This window comes from Vigna umbellata, chromosome 1, assembly GCF_029865625.1.
Source record: "Vigna umbellata cultivar VRB3 chromosome 1, Vumbellata_1.0, whole genome shotgun sequence".
NCBI lineage: Eukaryota > Viridiplantae > Streptophyta > Magnoliopsida > Fabales > Fabaceae > Vigna > Vigna umbellata.
The window spans coordinates 52,296,229-52,318,555 of record NC_142165.1 but is presented as its reverse complement, the minus strand read 5'-3'; the positions used below and the strand labels follow the sequence as shown (position 1 = coordinate 52,318,555).

At 32.7% G+C, this 22,327-nt stretch overlaps 2 protein-coding genes across 2 annotated transcripts; both read left to right on the top strand.

Moving 5' to 3' along the window:
* The first annotated feature begins 7,596 nt into the window (after window positions 1-7,596).
* On the top strand, window positions 7,597-12,116 carry LOC148205718 (uncharacterized). The gene is made up of 3 exons (XM_088105069.1): window positions 7,597-8,961; window positions 9,100-9,180; window positions 10,189-12,116. The coding sequence occupies exons 1-3, from the start codon at window positions 7,597-7,599 to the stop codon at window positions 12,064-12,066; spliced, it is 3,324 nt and encodes a 1,107-aa protein (XP_087961195.1). The 3' UTR covers window positions 12,067-12,116.
* Window positions 12,117-15,687: 3,571 nt separating this feature from the next.
* On the top strand, window positions 15,688-20,528 carry LOC124848606 (1,3-beta-glucan synthase component (DUF1218)). Its single transcript, XM_047326324.2, has 4 exons — window positions 15,688-15,838; window positions 15,916-16,019; window positions 19,158-19,360; window positions 19,987-20,528. The coding sequence occupies exons 2-4, from the start codon at window positions 15,930-15,932 to the stop codon at window positions 20,243-20,245; spliced, it is 552 nt and encodes a 183-aa protein (XP_047182280.1). The 5' UTR covers window positions 15,688-15,838; window positions 15,916-15,929; the 3' UTR covers window positions 20,246-20,528.
* Window positions 20,529-22,327: the final 1,799 nt, after the last annotated feature.

The following is a 22,327-nucleotide window of genomic DNA, read 5'->3' as shown; positions in this document are numbered from 1 at the left end:
GCATAGTTAATTTTCTACCGTATAATACATGTAATCATCTATCTCTTTATTTTAAACTTGTATTTATAAGTTTCATAATCAGCTTTTAATTTATACCAGCCTAATCATGGCCCAAGAGTCGATAAACATATTTTACCTACACGTATTTAATTTGTGTTTGATCAATATTAGGGGATTTACCAATCGGTTAGTGACTTTTATCAATGAGGGGAGTTATCTTTGGGTGTGAAGGTTGATCGCCCAATCAACTATTGCCCCGACGATTATACGGTACACAAGCGCCCTAACCACAAGTCTCGAACAACTACCAAAGGGCTTTGTTAATCAGGCAACGGTCGCTCGGTTTTGGTGGTTATTAACGATGGGGTTGTTCATCCTACGGTGAAAAAATATCATTAGAAAAAGGTGTGAAACACTTCGCGGGTCGTGCTTGACAGAATCCGTAGGATTACGTGATCTGGACCTTGGGATCTCAGCTTAATCTCACGGTCGATATCACTCGAGGGGAGAGGGGTTGGTTAGCTATCAATAGGGGTTTGCCTTCCCCGTCATTTTCACTATTTTCCTCAACCTTCTCTTTCCACCAAGTGTTATCTTCTTTTCAGGTAATAATGTTGACCGTGAACTTGTCTTCGTTTGAGGAGTCTTCGGGAAGGGGCAGTCGAGGATACGATGATGATGCCTTGTCTTCGTCGATGCCATGGTCTATCTACTCCTTTATCTTTGAGTCAACCAAGCGAGATAAAGGTTCGACTGACAACGTGACCAATGTATATAATAATAAGGATACTCGTATTAGGGTCATGAGTTTCTTTTTTTTAATGGCTGGAGATCAACACAACCAACTAGAGAGTGGAGTCTGGCCAAACTCTTCTTATTATCCATGGCTATGGTTGGGCATCCCACGACATGAGGGAATTTGTGACATGCTTTTGAATGAGGAGCAAGATAAAACATTAGGATGAATGGATCTGCCTTTTAAAGACTTATGCAGACATCCCTCTTATCAAGTTGATGGTGTGCATGGGGAACGAGAAGGTGTTCCATGGGAAGGGGAGCAGCCGCGATGACTTCTTCTTTATGTGTGCTTACCCGTTCAACGAGATTTACGTGCAACTTCCCCTTCGATGATTTCCACATAAATTTGCTGAGGGAACTGAACGTGGCACCCACCCAACTTCACCCAAACGGCTAGGAATTTATGCAAGCGTTCGTGGTGATTCACGCCGACCTTGACCTTACTTTCACTCCCACTCCAGCCATTTTTCATCATTACTTCCGCACGTACCCAAACACAAATAGGGGTTGGTTCTCCTTCATATCTAAGCACGGGAAGTGGTTGTTTGAGCTATACTCGATCTCCTTCTAGGGGTTCAAGAATAAGTATTTCAAGGTCGTGTAATAAAGGAAGTTGATCGACCGAAATTTTTAATGAAGGTGGTCGGCCTGAGTACCCCTATATTGGACCGAGAATCCCAAAAGGTTGACTTCAGGGCATAAGTTCCTAATGACACCAGAGGAGGTGGAGGCGATAAGCGTGATCAACGACTTAACTCGTTGCCTCCCCTCCCGACAGCTCATTCAAATCCTTGGATACGAATACATCAATACTAAGGTATTCAGTATGACATTTCCTTTTTTTATAAATAAAAATGTTGGTCTTCACTTGGCCAGAATTTCTATTTTCTTTCACCTATCATAGTTGTTGAAATTGTTGATAGGGGGAGCACTAGTTTAGCTGAACCTACAATCTTAGAGCTTCTGGTTTTTTATGATGACAACACATAATTAATAACACATGTGATGTTTATGTGTTACATGTTCATAGCTTTCATGTTTATGATTATTTAAGAACATGTTTGTGTTGATTCTGTCATTGATGCAATTCACTGTGTTTTACATGAGATCTTATCTGTGAATGCATGACATATGTTTTAGAAAAGGAAAACCACAAGCACTTTTGTTGAACTTATAATATGTGGCAAAACAGCAGTTTTAAGTCGACTTCATTATGAAGTAAATCGATTAAAACTCGTGGCTTTGCATAAACTTTTTCAAAGTGTGCTGTGAGAATTTTTGAAGAGAAAGTTTTTTAGAACTTTGTTTAACTATGTTGTATAGTCGATTACATGCAACCTGCATTCGACTAAGTCTGTTACAGTTTTGAAATTCTGTTAATGTTTGAATTAAATGTTACAACAACTATATTTTTAAATATGTTGACCAAGCATTTATTGTGATTCAACTGCATTAATTGTACATTCAATTAACTGCATTTGTTGCTGCTAACTGCTTTAACTGAAGTGTTGTATTCGACTGCATTAGTAGCTAAGTTGACTTGAGAGCGTCAGAATTGTGAAAAACTATAAATAGACGCAAATTTGAATTATGTAAGAACTTGTGTGAATTCTAACATTTTCATATTCATTATAGATTAGTGTTATCTTACAGAACGTGGAAAAGCTCCAAGAATCAAAGAAGAAGACCGTGGTGATCATCTCTTGTGATTTCTTGAAGAGCAAAATTGTTGTGCTTTGAAAGAGCTGATCAAATCTGCACAGAGTGGTGTTTAGTAAAAGATCAAAGTTGACAATCTATTGAAGATTGGGTCAATTCCCTATTGTGATTACAGGAAGAAGAGCGTGCAACGTTCTTGACTTTAAGGGGTTTCTCAAAGGGTGTAGACAGCAGAAGAGGGGATTCTTGTTGCTGGTCTTTTTGTTGTATGTTTATATTTTGATTAGAGGGTTAGAGAGGTGTTTTATATTTTTGACGTGGAGGTCTCTATAAAAGCCCTGTTGTAAAATCCTTAATCATTATAGTGCATTTGCTTCTTGTGGTGTAAGGACACTAGATGTAGGCTTGGCCGAACCAGTATAAAAACTCAGCGTTTGATCTTTCTATCCCTACTTTGTTACATTCAGTCGACTTTATTTTTCACGCATTCGACTATATTTCACTGCACTACAAAGGTCATTTTTCACTACACTACTTTGAGAAAAAGATTTAAAGAAAACGTTGTTTTTGTGTTTCACCAATTCGCCTCCCTCTTGGTGTTGAAAATTAAGCCATTTTATTTTAACAATTGGCACCAGAGCTAGTTTTCATAAGATATTTGAAAAACTAGTCGATTATGTTTTATGTTAAATCGACTGATCCTGGAAAATGGCTTCTAATTTTCAAACCTTTGGTGAATGTGCATCAATAAATAGACCACCTCTATTTGCTGGTGAAAACTATGCTTTTTGGAAAATTCGGATGCAAATCTTTCTTGAATCCGTGGACAAAGGTGTTTGGTATGCATTCATAAACGGTCCATATGAACCCACTCATGTTTTGAATGGAAAAGTTGTTTTGAAAATTTTTTCTAAATGGACTCAAGATGAGAACCGTAGAGCATAATATGATGTTAAGGCTAGAAATGTAATTGCTTCTACACTAACTATGGATGAGTTTTTCAGGATATCCCAATGCAAAACGGCTAAGGAAATGTGGGAAGTCTTGGAGGTAACTCATGAAGGAACAAATGAGGTGAAAAGGGCCAAAAAGAATTCACTAATACAAGAGTATGAATTATTCAGAATGAAGGCTGGTGAGACTATCTACGAGGTGCATAAAAGATTCACGCATATAGTCAACCACCTCATGGCTCTAGGAAAAGTGTTTGACAAGGAAGATATCAACATCAAGATCTTGAAAAGTCTAAACAGAAGTTGGCAACTGAAGGTTACTGCAATTTCTGAATCAGAGATCTTACAAGCATGAATATAGCTACCTTGTTTGGCAAGCTAAGAGAACATGAGCTTGAACTTGGAAGACTAAAAGAAGAGGAAGAAATTGAAGAAAAGAAGTTTATTGCCTTAAAAGCTACAAGCAGAAAAACTCCAAAGACTGTGGATTTTGTAGTAAAAAGAATTGATGAGCATGGTGGTAAGAAAATTCAATCGATTCATGAAAAACAAAAGTCAATTTACTGACCATGCAGGTACTGGAAAGTGAAAGAAAATTGCAAGATCAAATGTTGTTCAGTGTTATGAGTGTGGAAAAGAAGGACATATCAAGCTTGAATGTCCAGACCTGAAAATCAAGCAAAGAGGAAGCAGGAGATTTCCTCAAGACAAGAGCAAGAAGCAGAAAAGCGCATATATTGCTTGGGAAAACAATGACTCAGACTCTTCAAGTGATGAAGACTGTGATCGCGAAGAAGAATCAAATATCTGCTTCATGGCAGACTCTGCACAATCAGAAGATGATAGTGATCGTGAATTCAAAAATGAACCAATAGAAGTCAAGTACTACATGCTACTGGATGCATTTCAGGAAATTCATGTAGAGGCCATGCGACTTCAGTACAAAGTGAATCGATTATCATCTGAGAGAAGAGATTATATACAGAATTGATAATCTTATGCAGGAAAATGAAAAGCTTGAAAAAGATCTTGAAGAGACTCTGAAATCTGCAAAGACAGTAAAGACCAAAGTACAAGTTGTTGAGAAAGAGTGTGATAATTGTCCTCTACATGTTGAGAAAATTGAGTACTTAACCAACACATTGGCAAAATTCACTCAAGGCAAAGAAAATCTTGATGTTGTGTTGAGATCATCTGGAAGAGCTATCTACAGACAAGGGATTGGTTATAAGGCTAAAAGTAATAGGATAAACTTAAAGAAATTTATTGATCTGAGTAAACCTACTACTAATGCATGCTTTTACTGCAATACACTTGGTCACACAGTAAGAAACTACTATTTTAGAAATGTTGGTGTTCCAAAGGGAAAATACAAATGGGTTCCCAAGGAACAACTTTTTGCAACTAACAAGCAAGGACCCAAATTCAAATGGGTACCAACATCGAAAAATTTAAATTGTTTTGCAGGATAACAGAGGCTGCTGTAGCAATGCACAACTCAAGGATGAGCTAACTTGATGATATCAAAGTTCTTGAGTATCTACAAGTGGTAACGATTATTATCTCACTGCATCATGCATGATATTTGTTTGAATGATTGTTTGATGAATGTATGATTGTTGATTGATTGATCGAGATTGTTTTTATGTGAAAATCTATTTGCCCGACTTTTAATCGATTCCATTATTTGTTAAGTCGAATATCTTCTGTGTGTTGTGTTTCTCTGTTTTGAAATATTAAGTGAAACATGGAATCGACTTTTGCATAAATAAAATCGACTAAAATTCTCTGTTAGGTGCTTTCTTTAGTCTTGAAAATTTGAAATTTGACAATGTCTGTTTTTGGTGCGAAAATGAATCTTTCTGCGTTCCCTCCAAATTGTTTTTGGCTTATTAAAACCTAGAATGAGATAACCTGTCATGTACTCTCTCTGCTGCATTCGAATCCTCTATTCCTAAATTCTCTACAAGCTCTTGCAATCACTATCCACAAATGGCTTCAAGCTCATCTCAGAGAAAAAGGGTGAAAACCGTGGGTATCAAGAACATGAGAAGATCTTCACACCTTGATGGGTGGATGAGCGATGTCGACATTCAATCAAAATTCATTGACTGCTGGAAAAGGAGGAGTCTTACTACACACAAATTTCTGAAGATAAGCTTCTTCAGGAAAGAAGGTTTTCAGTTCCAAAACTGGCTAAAACGCCAGGGCGTAAATAAGTTTGTGGAATTGGCTGATCCATGGTATCCTGAACTTGTCAGAGTATTTTATTGCAATTTGAGAATAAGTGAAGGAACATTGTGCTCCAGAGTCAAGGGAGTTGATATCAAACTTACTGAAGAAGTTTGGACGGAGATAGCTGGACTCAAAATGGAAGGTGAAAGATGCCATCTTGGTGTGGATGGTTTTCACAAGTTTTCTGTATATCAGGATAGCCTGAGAAATCCTAACGATATTCGAGACTATTCTCACTACAAAACGGGTGGTATGATGAAGGACGATAGACTAACAGTCTTCGTCATTTCCTAGATCTTAATGCCAAGAGGAAGTAATCATGCTCAGGCTACTACAGAAGACTTATATCTGCTGAAGGCTTTCAAAGAAAACATTCAAGTAGACTGGCCTGTAGCAATTTTCTGATAACATGCTGAAAGTTACCCGTCTTGAATAAGCAAAGTTGTTGTACTGTGTGTTCATTTCCAAGATCCTTATTCATTTCGGAGTTGACTACATTGGTGAATCAAGTGAGTCCTACAACCAAACAAGCTTGATCAACAAAGCTGCTCTACACAAGATGGGAATGCAACATACACCAGAAGGTTGGAGGTTCAAGGATGAAGTTACTGAAGATAATGATGAAGATCAATCGGATGAGGAAGGGAGTACACCTGATGATAGTGATGGAATGGAAGAGGATGAGAATGTTGTTGAAGAGAGCAACAATGACAAGCTTCTTGGAACCTATTTGAAAAAGAATAAGAAGAAAGTATAAATAATTTGTTTGTTTGGATGTTTTGTTTGTTTTTAGTGCTTGTTTTGTTAATGGCTTTTTATGCCATTCTATATTGGTTAATCTGATTGTAATATCTTTTGAGAATTAATGAAATCAGATATTTTGCTTAAATTCAATTTGTATTGATTAAGTCGATTGTGTTATGCATGAAGTTGATTGCTTTAATGTTTACTATTGCATTCATACATTTACACACACAAATTATACCTGTAATAATTCTTGTATTACAATAATTCTAAAATGCTTGATCTGGAAAAGATCTTGAAAGGTTTTGCAGGAAAATTGCTTCTGGATGAACAACTGGAGATTAACTCAAATGGAAAGCAATGAAGTCGATTGCAACTGAGAATCAATCGATTACTATTTAACAGGGGTTATAAATTCCATGATTTGGAATTTGGTTATTCGGTTTATTGATCACATATTATTAATTGTTTCTTTTTCAATATATCTATGTTCTATAATTGATTGAAATTGATGTATTTGCACAATTTATGTCTTGATACAATATTGTCACATGCTTATACATGCTCTAAAATGTTCTGTGAAACAAAAACGTGAGAGTGGGGGATTATTGATGTTTTTTATGAAGAGTTAATAGTGTTTTTGGTTGAGCTGGTGGGTGATACCACCTTAAATGCTTAAATGCTTTGATGTCAACAAAGACTTATAAGTATATATAAATTAATTTTTAAAAGAAAAAAAAACTTTGAATCTCATTTGTAAGTGCTTTTCCTTCAATTTCGGCTAGAAAGTAAAAAATAGAAAAAATAACCTAGTAAAGGATTGTATTAATGCTAGCTCTTTCTATTTTTATTTAGAGTATTTGTAATTTTTAATATATTTGCTCTTGTTTTCACTTTTACCATTTATAAAAGAAAATAAAGATGATCTATATTTTTTTCTTAACAAACTTGTACTATATTCCTTTATAACAAACTTGCAATCTCCGCACCACTCTGCCGCACCACTCCTTTTCTTTTTGTCCATTCTGCTTTTGTTATTTTGTCTTTTATGCTATTAGTATTCTAGAATAGAAGGAAATATTGTATATAAATATTGGATGACCTATTAGTGAGATAATTTGATCATTTCCAAATACTTTCACCTTTTTATCATCTTTCGTTTTATGGTATCAGAGCTCCCTCCTGGAGCTCTGCTTATTCCTTCGAAATGTCTTCTACTCCTCCTCCTAGTCCAAAGAACTCCGATAATGAAGGTCCTAAAACAGAAAATCGTGGTCATGAAGCCACTGATCCCACCATGAACCCATCAAGTCCCTTCTTCATCCACCCTAGTGAAGGACCTTCCTCTGTCTCCATAACCCCTGTCCTTGATGGCACAAACTATCAGTCCTGGTCTCGTGCCATTAGAATGGCTTTAATCTCAAAAAACAAGATGGCTTTCTTGTTAGGCACCATCCTCGTCCCTAAGGTTGAAGAACCCCTTTATTCTGCTTGGGAAAGGTGCAATACCCTTGTCATGTCTTGGTTACTCAACTCGATTACTCCCTCCATTGCCCAAAGCGTTATTTTCCTCGAATGTGCCATAGACATTTGGAATGACCTTCGCGAACGTTTTTCGCAAGGTGATCTTCTCAGAATCGCAGCGCTCCAGGAAGAAATTTATAGTCTTTCTCAAGGAACTCGTTCTGTCTCTGAGTTCTTCACTGCACTGAAGACCCTCTGGGAAGAACTCGATAACTACAGGCCCTTTTCTTCTTGCTCGTGTTTTGCCAAAACTTACCACCAACAGGATTTCATAATCCGATTCCTCAAAGGTTTGGACGAACGCTTCTCTGTTGTGCGTTCACAAATCCTTTTGATGGATCCTCTCCCCTCTATCAACCGTGTCTTCTCCATGGTTGTCCAGCAGGAACGACAACTCGTTTCACCTACGCTTACTGAACCTAACACCTTTGTGAATGCAGCAAATCACTCTTTCTCCGGCAAAGGGCGTGGCTCTGGTCCTTCTCCCACTGTCAAAGGAGCCTCCAACAAGAAATGCTCCTATTGTCACCGTCCTGGACACACTATTGACGTATGTTGGGGAAAACATGGTTATCCCCCTGGTCATCCTCGATACCCAGGGAGGCCGAAGTTCAATCGCGATGCTTCTGGCTCTTCCTCCATTAACAGTGCTGTTGTGATCGAACCCACCGAAGGAGGCAACGGTTCAGAGAAGGAGGGAGGCCCCATCACTTTGACCCATGCCCAATATCAAACCCTAATGTCTTTGCTCCAACCACAGCAACAAAAGAATGCTTCTGATGTAACAGGGCCTAATTCTCTCGTTCAGCCCAATAGAGTGAATCTCATCCACGCTCCAAATCCTGAGTCCAGTGGTATATCCTTTGTTTTTTGCACTAACCCACACCACACCTCCTCCGCCACTCACAATGTCCCCTGGATCATAGATTCGAAAGCCACAGATCATGTTGCATCTTCTCTAAATTGCTTTTCAAATTATTCTAACATTAAACCAATACAAATAAGTTTACCTGATAAGTCAATTGTTATAGCCCATATATCTGGAACAGTAATTTTTTCTCCAGAATTTATTATTCACAATGTTTTGTTTGTTCCGGACTTTCATTTTAATCTTTTATCCATATCCAAACTCATACTGACTCATAAATATATCCTTATCTTCCATGATTTTTTTTGCACTATCCAGGACAAGCGTACGTTGGGGATGATTGGTTTGGCTAATCTTCAACAAGGTCTCTATCATTTGCAAGTCCATAAAGAAGCCAAGGTTCTATCACCAAACCAACCTTCCATTAATGAAAGTGCTACCAATACCATCTCCAACTCCAACCTTTGGCATTATAGATTAGGACATCTCTCAGGAAACAAATTAAATATGTTATGTGAACAATTTCCTTTTATTCCAAAACATATTAATGAAAATTGTGACATTTGTCATTTTTCAAAACAAAGAAAATTGCCTTATTGCCTTAGTGATAGTAGAGCTTCAAAAAAATTTGATTTGGTGCACATGGACATTTGGGGACCTTTTTCTAAGGCCTCAATTCATGGTGAAAAATATTTTTTAACTATCTTGGATGATTTTAGTAGATATACTTGGATTGTCTTATTGAAATCTAAATCCGAAGTAAAAATATATGTTCAAAATTTCATTTCTCTAGTTGAAAATCAATTTGATTCCAGAATAAAATGTATTCGGACGGATAATGGTCCAGAATTTTTTCTTAAAGATTTTTTTGCTTCAAAAGGGATTATACATCACACCAGTTGTGTTTATACCCCTCAACAAAACGGGCGAGTTGAGAGAAAACACCAACATATTCTTAATGTGGCACGTGCTCTCATGTTTCAATCTCAACTGCCCAAACATCTTTGGTCTTATGCAATAAAACATGCAGTGTATCTTATTAACCGTATCCCTTCTCTAGTTACAAAGAAACATACTCCTTACGAACTTTTACATAACCAAAAACCTGATTTTTCCATGCTTAGAGTTTTTGGTTCTTTATGTTATGCTTCAACCACTGGACCCAAACAGAAATTTGATCCAAGGTCTAGAGAAGGAGTTTTTCTCGGCTATCAATTTGGCACAAAAGGCTATATTATTTTAGACTTACAAAACAAAGACATATTTGTCTCTAGAGATGTTGTTTTCTATGAGTCCCACTTTCCTTTTACTGACAAACACGAAGCCCAAGAAAAAGGAAAAGAAAAATTATTTCCTCCACATATCAAAACCTTCCATGACTTTGATCCCCTCCATTTTACACCTCAGGACCCACTTCCATCACACACTTCCATTTCACCTCAAACCTTACCTTCTCCAACAACTTCACCCTCTCCACAAATTTCACCGTCAACTTCTCCATCCCAGTCAATCTCACCACATATCTCTTCATCACCTCATCCAAACCCTAGTCCTTTCATACCAAGACGAACCACTCGTGGCTCTAAACCTAATGTTCAACTTGCGGATTTTGTTTGCTACAACATAGAGACCAAATCAAATCAATCATCATCAACGTGCAGGTATCCTATTCAATCTGTTCTTTCTTCCATTACTGAGTCTGAGCGTCATTATGTCATGAACCTTATTTCTGAGATTGAGTCCCGAAGCTATCAAGAAGCAATTTTGAAGCCGTGTTGGAAAGAAGCCATGAAGGATGAAATTGAGGCTTTAAAGCTAAACAAAACTTGGGAGATTGTGGAAACTCCTAAGAATGTCAAGCCCATAGGATGTAGATGGGTTTACAAAATCAAAAGAAAACCAGATGGGAGTGTGGAACGATATAAGGCGAGGCTTGTTGCAAAAGGATTCTCCCAAGTTGAAGGGATAGACTTCTTTGAAACCTTTTCTCCAGTGGTTAAAATGACTACCATACAAGTTATCCTTGCCCTAGCTTCCATAAATAATTGGTGTTTGCAGCAATTGGATGTTAGTAATGCATTTCTACACGGAGACTTGTCCGAGGAAGTTTACATGACGCTTCCTCAAGGTCTATATGGGTATGAATCCTCACAATGTTGCAAGCTCAAAAAATCTCTCTATGGGCTAAAACAAGCAAGTAGAAAATGGTATGAGAAACTTTCTAACCTTCTTCTCTCATCTGGTTATTCTCAATCACATGCTGATCACAGCTTGTTTATCAAGCATGAAAAAGGGAAATTTACTGGTTTATTGATATACGTTGATGATATTGTTTTAACTGGCAACTCTCCCATTGAAATAACAAAGCTCAAGCATATACTTCAATCTACTTTTCGAATTAAAGATTTGGGAGAACTCAAATTTTTTCTTGGGTTAGAAGTAAGTAGGTCTGATGATGGCATCTTTGTATCTCAACGGAAATACTGCCTTGAGTTGCTTTCAGATTCAGGATTATTGGGTTGTAAACCGAGTTCCACTCCTATGGATAGCTCTCTTCGCTTAAAACAAGCTAATTCAAGTGAAATACTTGATGATCCCCTATCCTATAGGCGACTCATTGGTCGTTTGATTTACCTCACAACGACTCGTCCAGACATCGTCTTTGCGACTCAGCAATTAAGTCAGTTCATGGCAAATCCTGCAACGTCTCATTTAGGTGCTGCAAACAGAGTTCTTAAATACTTGAAAGGTTGTCCAAACAAGGGGCTCTACTTCAAACGGAATTCCCCTATCCACCTAATTGGGTTTAGTGATGCCGATTGGGCAACTTGCGTCTCCACACGCCGATCAGTCACAGGTTATTGTTTCTTCATAGGGAACTCTTTAATTTCTTGGAAAACCAAAAAACAGAATACTGTGTCTCGTTCTTCCTCCGAAGCAGAATATAGAGCACTTGCTACTAGTACCTGTGAGTTGCAATGGTTAACTTACCTTCTCAATGATCTCAAAATTCAGTGTTCTAAGTCCGCAGCACTTTATTGTGATAATCAAAGTGCTTTACACATTGCTGCAAATCCAGTCTTTCATGAAAGAACAAAACACTTGGAGATAGATTGCCATTTGGTTCGAGAAAAAGCACAAGCAGGATTAATGAAGCTCCTTCCTGTTCCATCATCTCGACAACTTGCTGATATCTTCACCAAAGCTCTTCCTCCTCAGCCATTCCATGCAAACTTGTCCAAGCTAGAGATGGTTGACACCCCTCTCCAGCTTGCGGGAGGCTAACAAACTTGTACTATATTCCTTTATAACAAACTTGCAATCTCCGCACCACTCTGCCGCACCACTCCTTTTCTTTTTGTCCATTCTGCTTTTGTTATTTTGTCTTTTATGCTATTAGTATTCTAGAATAGAAGGAAATATTGTATATAAATATTGGATGACCTATTAGTGAGATAATTTGATCATTTCCAAATACTTTCACCTTTTTATCATCTTTCGTTTTATTTCTAATTTTATTTTCTCTTATAATAAACAACCTAGATTTTATTGCCTTTTTTATTAATTTTTCTTTCTTTCTTTAACATCCATTCATTCTACTTTCGTTTTTTTTTTCACAAACTAAACACTATACTAATACAAGATAATCAATTTTATTTGAGATCTATATTCATGTCTTTTTTTCTTTCATCTCTTCTTTCTTTTATCTTTCTTTTTTATTTTTATTTTCTTCTTTGTTTATAGTAATTTCCTCTTTTTTATGTTTACGTTTCCTTCTTTTTTTCACCTTCCTTATATTTTGTGCATTTGTTTTGCTCTCCTTTACTTATCTCTCCCTCTCCCGTTACATCATATAAATAGAAGAAAATTGCTAATTGAATTTGGTAGAATAGAAAAAAGAGATAAGACACATAATTATTTCCTTTGAAAAACATGAGTAACAAAAAATAATCGATTATGTATCATACAATAAATTAATTTGTGATTTTTAATGTTTTTGGAAGCCTGCAATGTTTTTCTTTAACAATCTTAATATTAAAAAATGAAATAATATTAATAATACAACAATCAATGAACGATTATAAATAAAATATAAAAATATTTCAATAAAAATAATTTCTATCAATTCTTTAGTTAATAAATTCATATTTCTATTTTTATTTCATTCTTGATCAGAAAGGGTTGTAAACAAATTTGTGGTTAATTTTTGTACTTTAGAAATTATATTAATTCTTGGTAAATTAACTAAGTTATTGCTTGTTTTCTCAAGTTTTCTCAATCATTTAGTAACACGTCATCTTTTCTTTAGGTTTGACTTCTTTTAATCCTTATCCTTATCCTGTGTTTGGTACTCTCTTCATTCATATTCTGTGATTACTAACTTTTTTTCATGATTCCACCATTTCAATCACCATCCTTCAAACATCAATAATAAAAGAAGAAAAATAAAAAATATAGACTATATTATTGCTTAATACATTTATTTCGTCACGGAGCACTAGAATATGAATGTGCAAATATTCAAGAAAAGAAACTTTTGTAATTGAAGTTTATGAGCTCAATTCTCACTCTTTTTTAAAGTCTCACATAATGTTTAAAAATTTAGTTAAAATTGATGATTTATATGTCTTATAAGTCGTGAATTCGACACAATGTATTGTCTTTCATAAAATATGTCAACTTAAAGAACCTCATAATTATCAATAATAAAAAAAGACATAAAAATAAAATGAAAAAAAAAACAACCTATCGTAACACAAAAAATTCTTTACATAAAATATGTATAAACACAACTAATATCACGCCTTTAATGTATTATAAATTCTCTCTATATAATTAAAACAATAAAGAAATCATCAAATCCTTAATCTAATTAACTTATCACTCTTTAAAGAATGAGATCTCATGATTTATACAATATATCAACATTTTTACGTCCTACAAAATTCAATTGGACTTAATGAATTCCAAAAGTACACATTTTTTTCTTCACCTTTCAATCTTTACATTATCTAATTTCATTAAACTCAATAAACTTGATACAAAAACTACTATCTATACCTATTTAACAAATACAAAATAATAATAAATAAATCTAATTTTTAAAAATTAATTTTAAAATAATCTTATTATACTAGTTAAAATATCTCCATGATGCATTCATCAGTTTTAACTAAGTAAATGAAATCCCAGTAATTAAGGATGTGAATCGAACCGCCGAAGCGACATCATGCTTTTAACGAGTTAAATCTCACGAAGGAAGATGAAACATCATTGATCATCATGTTCATCGCACACAATTGATCAAGCCCAACACCTTCAAACTAAGAATGTTGCTCCCTTCACCACCATCAAATGCTCCTTACACCACCCCATACCTAATTTGTCCTTGCTATAAAACGGATGTCAACATCGTTCCACCTTCAACGGATGTTGACATTCGTTTACATATTTTATATTTTAGTTTATTGTTTTTATTTTAAAAAAGAACCTTAACGGATGTGGCACATTCGTTTAAATAATTTTATAAAAAGTATTTAAATAATTTATCAAATAATAATACATAAATTAAATTAATAATTATTATTTTTTTTAAATAAAATAAAATAAATTTATATATAATTACGTAATAAATTTTAAAAAAATAAATAATAGTTATATATTAATTTAAAATACAAGAAATTAATAAACTAAAAACTAAAAAAAAAAAATCTCAACGGTTAACGACGGATGTGACACGTCCGTTTAAGTAGATTTACAAAAAATATTTAAATAGTAATACATAAATTAAATTAATAATTATTATTTTATTAAATAAAATAAAATTAATTTATATATAATTACGTAATAAATTTTTTAAAAAAATTAAATAATATTTATATATTAATTTAAATTACAATAAATTAATAAACTAAAAACTAAAAAGAAAAAACCTCAACGGATGTCGCCACACGGATGTAACACATCCGTTTAAGTAGATTTAATAAAAAATATTTAAATATTTATTTAAATAATAATATATAAATTAAATTAATAATAATTATTTTATTAAATAAAATAAAATTAATTTATATATAATTACGTAATAATATTTATATATTAATTTAAATTACAATAAATTAATAAACTAAAAACTAAAAAGGAAAAACCTCAACGGATGTGACACATCCGTTTAAGTAGATTTATAAAAATATTTAAATATTTATTTAAATAATAATATATAAAATAAATTAATAATAATTATTTTATTAAATAAACTAAAATTAATTTATATATAATTATATAATAAATTTTAAAAAAATTAAATAATATTTATATATTAATTTAAAATAGAATAAATTAATAAATTAAAAACTAAATAAAATAAATTCTCAATAGATATGAGCATATTCGTTAAAGAAAAGATGTGAAATATATGATATTTTTAAATATAAAGAATAGTTTTAAAATTTAAAAAGAATGTGGCAGTAAAAATAATAAGTAGTATAGAAGTAACCCTCTCAAATTAAACCCTGACAGCACAAACGCCACTAACGCCACTGTACCCCGCACAATATTAAAATCTATATAAATTATGGTTAACAAAACAAAATCAAGATCATATAATAGAAAACAAAATTTTCGGTGCGAAGCAAAGTGACACATAAAATTATTATTAAATTGTTAGGCACCAAAGCACTGTAATTACATTTACGTATTTAAATTAAATAAAGGAGAAAAGAAAGAAATCTAAATATGACACTTTTATTTATAATTAAAGCATTTTAAAGTTTTTTATGTTTATTTAGGTTCAATGAATTTTAAATGAAGTGTGTACATGCATATGAGGGTTTAAAATAATTTAAATTTGAAGTATGTATAACAGAAGATGTGACTTATAATAAAAAGTAGCATATAATAAAAAGATAGGCGCTGTTGGAGAATTAAATTAAAACATCCGAAAGCTTAAAATTACATCCAAAAGTTACATACTTTAATGGTTTTGGTTGTTTAGTCTGCTCCCATTTACTTCTCAAAAAGGAAAAATCACTCTCATATCAAAAATCAAAGCAAACGGGTGCGTTTCTCTTGCTGTTTATTGTAAATCTTTCGATATTTTAATCTTTCTGACTTTAATTAATTTGTTTTCTGAAGAAATATTGAGAGTTATGGCTTCGTCTCTGTTATTGGCGGTGGTGTTTGTGTTTGATCTCATTGCTTTCGCTCTTGCTGTTGCTGCAGAACAGAGGAGGAACACTGTGAGTTACTTTCTTCTTCTGTTCCTTCATTCACAGTTTTTTTTTTCTTTGGATATCTGGATTCAGTTGTTTACTTCTGTGTTCTGATAAAGAGCTGTTATGAATTCAGTTCAAAATTTCTGATTGCTTTTGGTCTTCCCTGAAGGTGATAATAATATTCTTCTTTTATGTGAAAAGATCAGATAATTCACTGTGTTTTTAGTCTGTTTTCTCTCTTGGCTGAGTTTTCCTTGATTTCATATACAGTGAAGGTATTATTATAACACAAATAATGTGAGTTTTTTGTTTACAAAAGTTATATCATTTTTTTAAACAGATTTTTAACTCTCATAAAACACTTTCTCCATTCTACAATAATTTTGTCAGATTATTACATACTGATAAAGAGATTTTCAATTGATATAATTTAGTAAAATATATTCCTGATGTTTTTACTACTTCCATCTCTTTCTTTTTTAATTATAAGTGATTTTGTATTAACTATTTTTCATTATATGCAGACTGAAATGGATTTGGAATGGGGGATGTATGATTTTGGTTTCATTAAATTTAACTGTAAATGAATTATCTTTGTATACTTTATTTTTTACCCATTTAAAATATAGTTTTTTTTATTTCATCTCCAATATCAATTTAAGTTGATAAAAAATATTTATTATAGGGGTAAAAAAATTAGAGATAGATATATATATATATATATATATATATATATATATATATATTTTAATTTAATTAGTTAATGAAGACCAACTAATAGTAAAAAACAATGACTTTAAATTTTTGAGAAATTAAATTAATTTCTTACAAATACCAAATTTAAAACCCATTCGTTTTATAAGATTAAAAATCTTATTTAAATCTTATTGTTGTGTGTAATTGTTCTATTTTAAAAGCTTTTAATTTTGATTATTTATTTATAATTATACATTGTAGATTTACCTTTCTCACCTCTATAGTGAAAATAATTTTCTCAAATAAATCCCTATAGAAGCTAGAAAAATGACAATGCTTAATTTTTATTTAAATAGTTAATAGTAAAAGATTAATATATAAAGTTTGATCTAGACTTGATTAAAAAAACATCTTTTGACATCCAGCAAAAGGTACTATGGTTTGATCTTACTCATTATTATATAATAATGAAAACATTTATTGTTCTTGCATTTTGAAAATGGAAAAACTTATACATGCTCAAGTGGGTAGGAAGACTCACAAGATGATTTGGAGCACTAGTTAGGCAATCAAAGAAAATATATAGGAAATTTCAAGTGTTTGTCCTATTATAGTTAGTGGTTAAGAATATAAGTTGGCTTACATTACTGAGTATAGATCTAAACCAGAAAAGGTTCACGAGACTGTGAAATCAATGCCTAGAAAAGCAGAATCTGATCTGTAATAATATACTACAATTGTATATAATCCTCTCCACATCATCTTTTTCTCTTTGAAATATCTCATACTTAATTATTAAGAAACTTTAAAGTAGCATTTGGCTCATGGACAGAACAGAACAGAGTGGAACACTCTAAGTTCCCCTTTATTTCATTTTCCTCCTTTTATGTGGAATGAAGATGTACCATTTTATAACCACGTGTGATGTGTTTATTCTATTTCTAGAATAAAACGTATTGGATATAAAATAGACCAAACTCATGTGTCAAATTCTATCTGATTTTAACACATTACCAAACACTACCTCATAAAAGCAAAAAGACAAGTGATTATAGCTGATTTTACACCATGATGGGTTTAAACCTGAGAAATGATGGCATACAAGCTCTTATGAAGGGTCAGTCCATTTAGGTTGCATTTGATGCACTTCAGGTACAACACATTAGAACATCATTGAACAAGTTATTTAGTTACAAACACAAGGTTTTTGTTTTATCTGTTGTTTGGTTATATAAACAGGTTTTCTTTTATTTATCTAAAAACTAAGGGAAAGCCTAAATTTAAACCTGGTTTACTAATAAGGCAAGCACGAGTTGTATAGACTTAATTTTAAAAGCTTCCAAATATGGCTTGTTTTTGTATTCATTGACAAAACATTTAACTTCGGAAAGAAATGGAGATTATATGTAATTTATACATTGCTATTACATTATTAATAAATTCTAATCTTTTGTAGAGAAATTTAATTTTACTTGCAATCGACCACTTACTTTAACTCCAATATTCAAAAGGCCATTCATTCTAGTCCTATCTGTATTTCATCTTCTATCATAAAGATGCTACTAAAATTACCAAATTAATTATCTTAAAAAAGATTCGTCCTTGTTTGGAAAGGCTTATTTATACTCATTTTATGGCAAAGGCACTTTGCAAGTATTTCAAAAACTTATATTTGTAAGTTGTTTCAACTTATTTCTAAAAGCTCTTCAGATATAAAAATAAAACACTTTAATATTGTTTTTTATCCGATCTAAAAACAACTAATGCATAAATGTTTACTTAATTCTCTGTGAGGGAAGGGAGTTTACTTATGTTTTTGTTTTCAATGTCTAGCTAGCATATTGTCTGCATCAAGTTCCCTTTTTTGTTCTTCTTAGAGTATAATTTTTGTTTTAGATATGGTTCCTATGTTTTTACTATGGTATAATGTAACTAAAAGAGACTATTTTTCAGCTAAGGATCACTTTCTATTATTCAAAGATGTGGATTTATAATTTTCCTTCGTTTCCAAACATAGCTAATCTCTCTGGTGTCGAATCAACGTGAGAGTGCTATTCTCATTTTAAAAGATTTGGAAGTTGAGCCAACTTGTTCCTTCAATGTTACCTCACGATTGGATCCTGAATTATACTTCTAGAAAATGGAAAGCAAAACTTTAGGAATGTTTTTCAACAACAATTCCGTAGGGTGAAAAGCTACTGATATTTGCATTGAATACATTAGTTGCACTGCATCGGCAATTCCAAGTTGCATTATTTGTGATTTGAGGGAAACAAAGTTCGTATGGATTAAAGCTTTTCATTGTACACAAAACTAATAGCTACTAGTTCAACATTTTCGCCATGCTGTATAGTTTCCTTGCATAGTAGGGTGCGAAGTTGAGATGGAATGAGAACTCAAAACCAGAAACAATTTATGGAGTGTTGGAATACTTGAATTCGGTGTAACTATTTGTTGATCTGACAGGCCTCGTTATCTGAAAACACTGCGGGAAGAAAGTACTGTCAATATGACTCTGACATTGCAACCGGCCTAGGTGTGGGGTCATTGTTCATCGTAGTCGCTAGTCAAGTGATCATTATGGTTGTAACTAGATGTCTGTGCTGTGGGAAAGCTATGAGACCCAGTGGATCCAGATCATGGGCAATTTGCTTATTCATCACTAGTTGGTAAGTGTTCATTTTTGGATCATACTCTTTCAAACAGAACTTTACATGTTTGCTCTAAATTATTCTTTTTTATTTCAATTCACAGAATCAACTGGTCTATTTAGTTTTATGGAATTCTTATTCTGTTTTCTGTTTTCTTTGATAACTTATATAGATATAATCTCATTTTCACTTCTCTAAGGTTTTCTCCATCGTAACAACATTGCTTTTATGATTTCCAGCACAAAAATCTGAAACCAGTGAACAAAATGAAATATACTACATCATCATCATCATCATTATTAGCGAAATTAACAATCATGAAACACAAGACATAACACATAGTATAATATTTTGTTAACAATATATATCAGCATGTGTCCATCCATATGAAAGTGTCACCTCTAAACCGACAAAAATAGTGTAGTAAAAAGCGTTGGATACGTGTTAAACCAATGTTGGAGATGGTAGTGTCAGAAGAAACGTGTTTGACGGTGTGAGGGTTCAAACAAGAAAGCGGTGAGTTAACGATCACAGAACACTTCTTGTGATGAAAGAATATACAAGACATGATATGATACGATGTTTTCCCTTGTTCACAACACAACTGTAAAACATGATATGTTGTTGTTGGATGCATGATCCAGGGTGACATTTATCATTGCTGCTTCGTGCCTGCTTGCTGGTTCAGTGAGGAATGCATACCACACCAAGTACCGTGATCTGATGGGAGAGAGAGCCCCTTCATGTCAGACCTTGAGGAAGGGTGTGTTTGCAGCAGGAGCAGCCTTCATTGTTTTGACAGGCATAACCTCGGAGCTCTACTACGTTAGTTTTTCAAAAGCTAATAATAATGGTCCCCCTCCCTATGCTCGAGACACTGGTGTGAGGATGGGAAATTTGTAGCAGTGTTTTGTGGAAATTGTTTGTAATCTTATGTTGGCTACCATTGCTATTGGATGTGAAAGCCTACTTGTAAATTATTAAGAACCTTGGTTGAAAAAACACCCAATGTCTTAACTATTTCCTCCTTCTTCACTCTTCAATTATGTCACAATAGGTGCTGCCTCACTCTGCGGCTCATACTTGTGTACCTTAGTCTGCTTTGTCATGATGTCACAATTATTGCTTCCACAGGTTTTTGCATAAAGTAATAAGAATCAAATTGTTTTAGTTTTTCTCTTACAAATATATAAGTTTCACGTTGCCTGATTCATTCTCTCTTGGAGGGTTTATATATCAAAACATTCTTTCTATTTCTAAAGTGGGCACAAGAAAAGAAACACTTTTCTTGTTTTAATAAAAACTGATAGCTATTTCTTTCGTTGCTGATAAGTTTAAAGTCTGAGCTATATCAGACTTAAATGGACGCTTCTTATTTGTTAGAAAAAAAGGAGTGTCATGTCATGAAAGAAAATAATACCACTCCTTTTATAATGATTGGTCATGCTGTAAATTAATCTCATTTGACAGTAAATATGATGAAAGACTTGTCTGTTCTAAAATTATTCAATATGACCTAATTTGGTTGCTGAGCTCAGTGTGTCTTTAAAGCCAATTTGACGTCAAAACTCAGTTATTAAGATTGAGTTTGACTTTAGTTCTTTTAATTATTTTTCATAAATAGAGAAGTTAAGCTAAACTATATTTTAAAATGTAATAACCAAAGTTTAATTTCATTAGGAAGAGCTCTAAAAAGTTAAGAAACCAATATACAAATGTTTAACTAACCCTAGTATAAAATATTTTAAGAATTTGTCTTCTGTAAAAACTTGTATGATTTTTTTGATATGATATGTGCTGTGATCTTTTTTAATCTGTTACCACCTTAAATAACACCTTCTACATGCATAAATAAAGGAAATTGATTTGTAATCCCCTCACTTGTCACAGTTTTCTTTCTTTGGAATCAAAATTATAAATGGAAAATCTAACTAAAAAACAAATACAAGTTAAATGATCTAATTAAGAAAAGGGGCCTACTTAAAAATTGTCTAGTTGTTCAGGGACTTATAGAGTAATGTAACATTACTAAACTTTGTTTTTGTAATTTATTTTTAAGAAGTTTTGTTTTCCTTTTTTATTACTCAATTTGAGTTAAAGTTATTTTTCCAATAAATGATTGTTTCCAATTTTGGACATAGTTCTTGAACTTCTTTTTAACTAATTTGCATGAAATTTATCTTGTTATATTATAATTTATACAAAAACTTTAGGGATCCCAATTAATGTTGAAACATAAAAGTGTAATAAATATCGTGAAAATCGCTTAAAAAGTGAATCTCAACGGGAAATTATAAAAGATCTAATAATAGTTTTTTAAGTCTTTGAATTGTATGCGAACCTCCTTTTCATGTGATGTTCATAAAATGTTTATGAATATTTTATAATTCGAACATTATTATAGTTGATAGATTTTGAGTAAGTAAATATAAAAGAATAAGTTTCACTTATTAGTTTAAGAATGTAAATCTAGATACTAAAATAGCTTCATTTAGGGACGACAGCTGGTTAAATTTAATTATACCCCTTGTATAACTAGAAGTACAATATTTTTAACTATTTGTTATGTTTGAATCTTATTAAATTCTTGATTTTAAAAATATTATTACAATTAATAATACAAATTAGAGCTATAAAAAAGTAAAGGTAAATATATAACTTAATATAAACTTTTATTTTTATTATTTATCAATATTTTGATATATATATATTTAATATCCTTATAGTTAATTATATTTTTATGTGGTTTTAAACAATTAATGATGTGAAATAAAGTTATAAAAATGTAATATAACTAAGATTAACACATGAAATTATAAAAGAAATAGGCACTAAGAATTAACACAGTAATAGTATTTTTCATTTTGTGGGTGGGCATGCTACCCCATTTGGTCATTTACAAAGAAAGAGGCACCTCTTGTATAGGATGAGAAAAAGAGTGGATAGTGATAGATATGAGTAGTGTTTTATGAAAATGGTCCAATC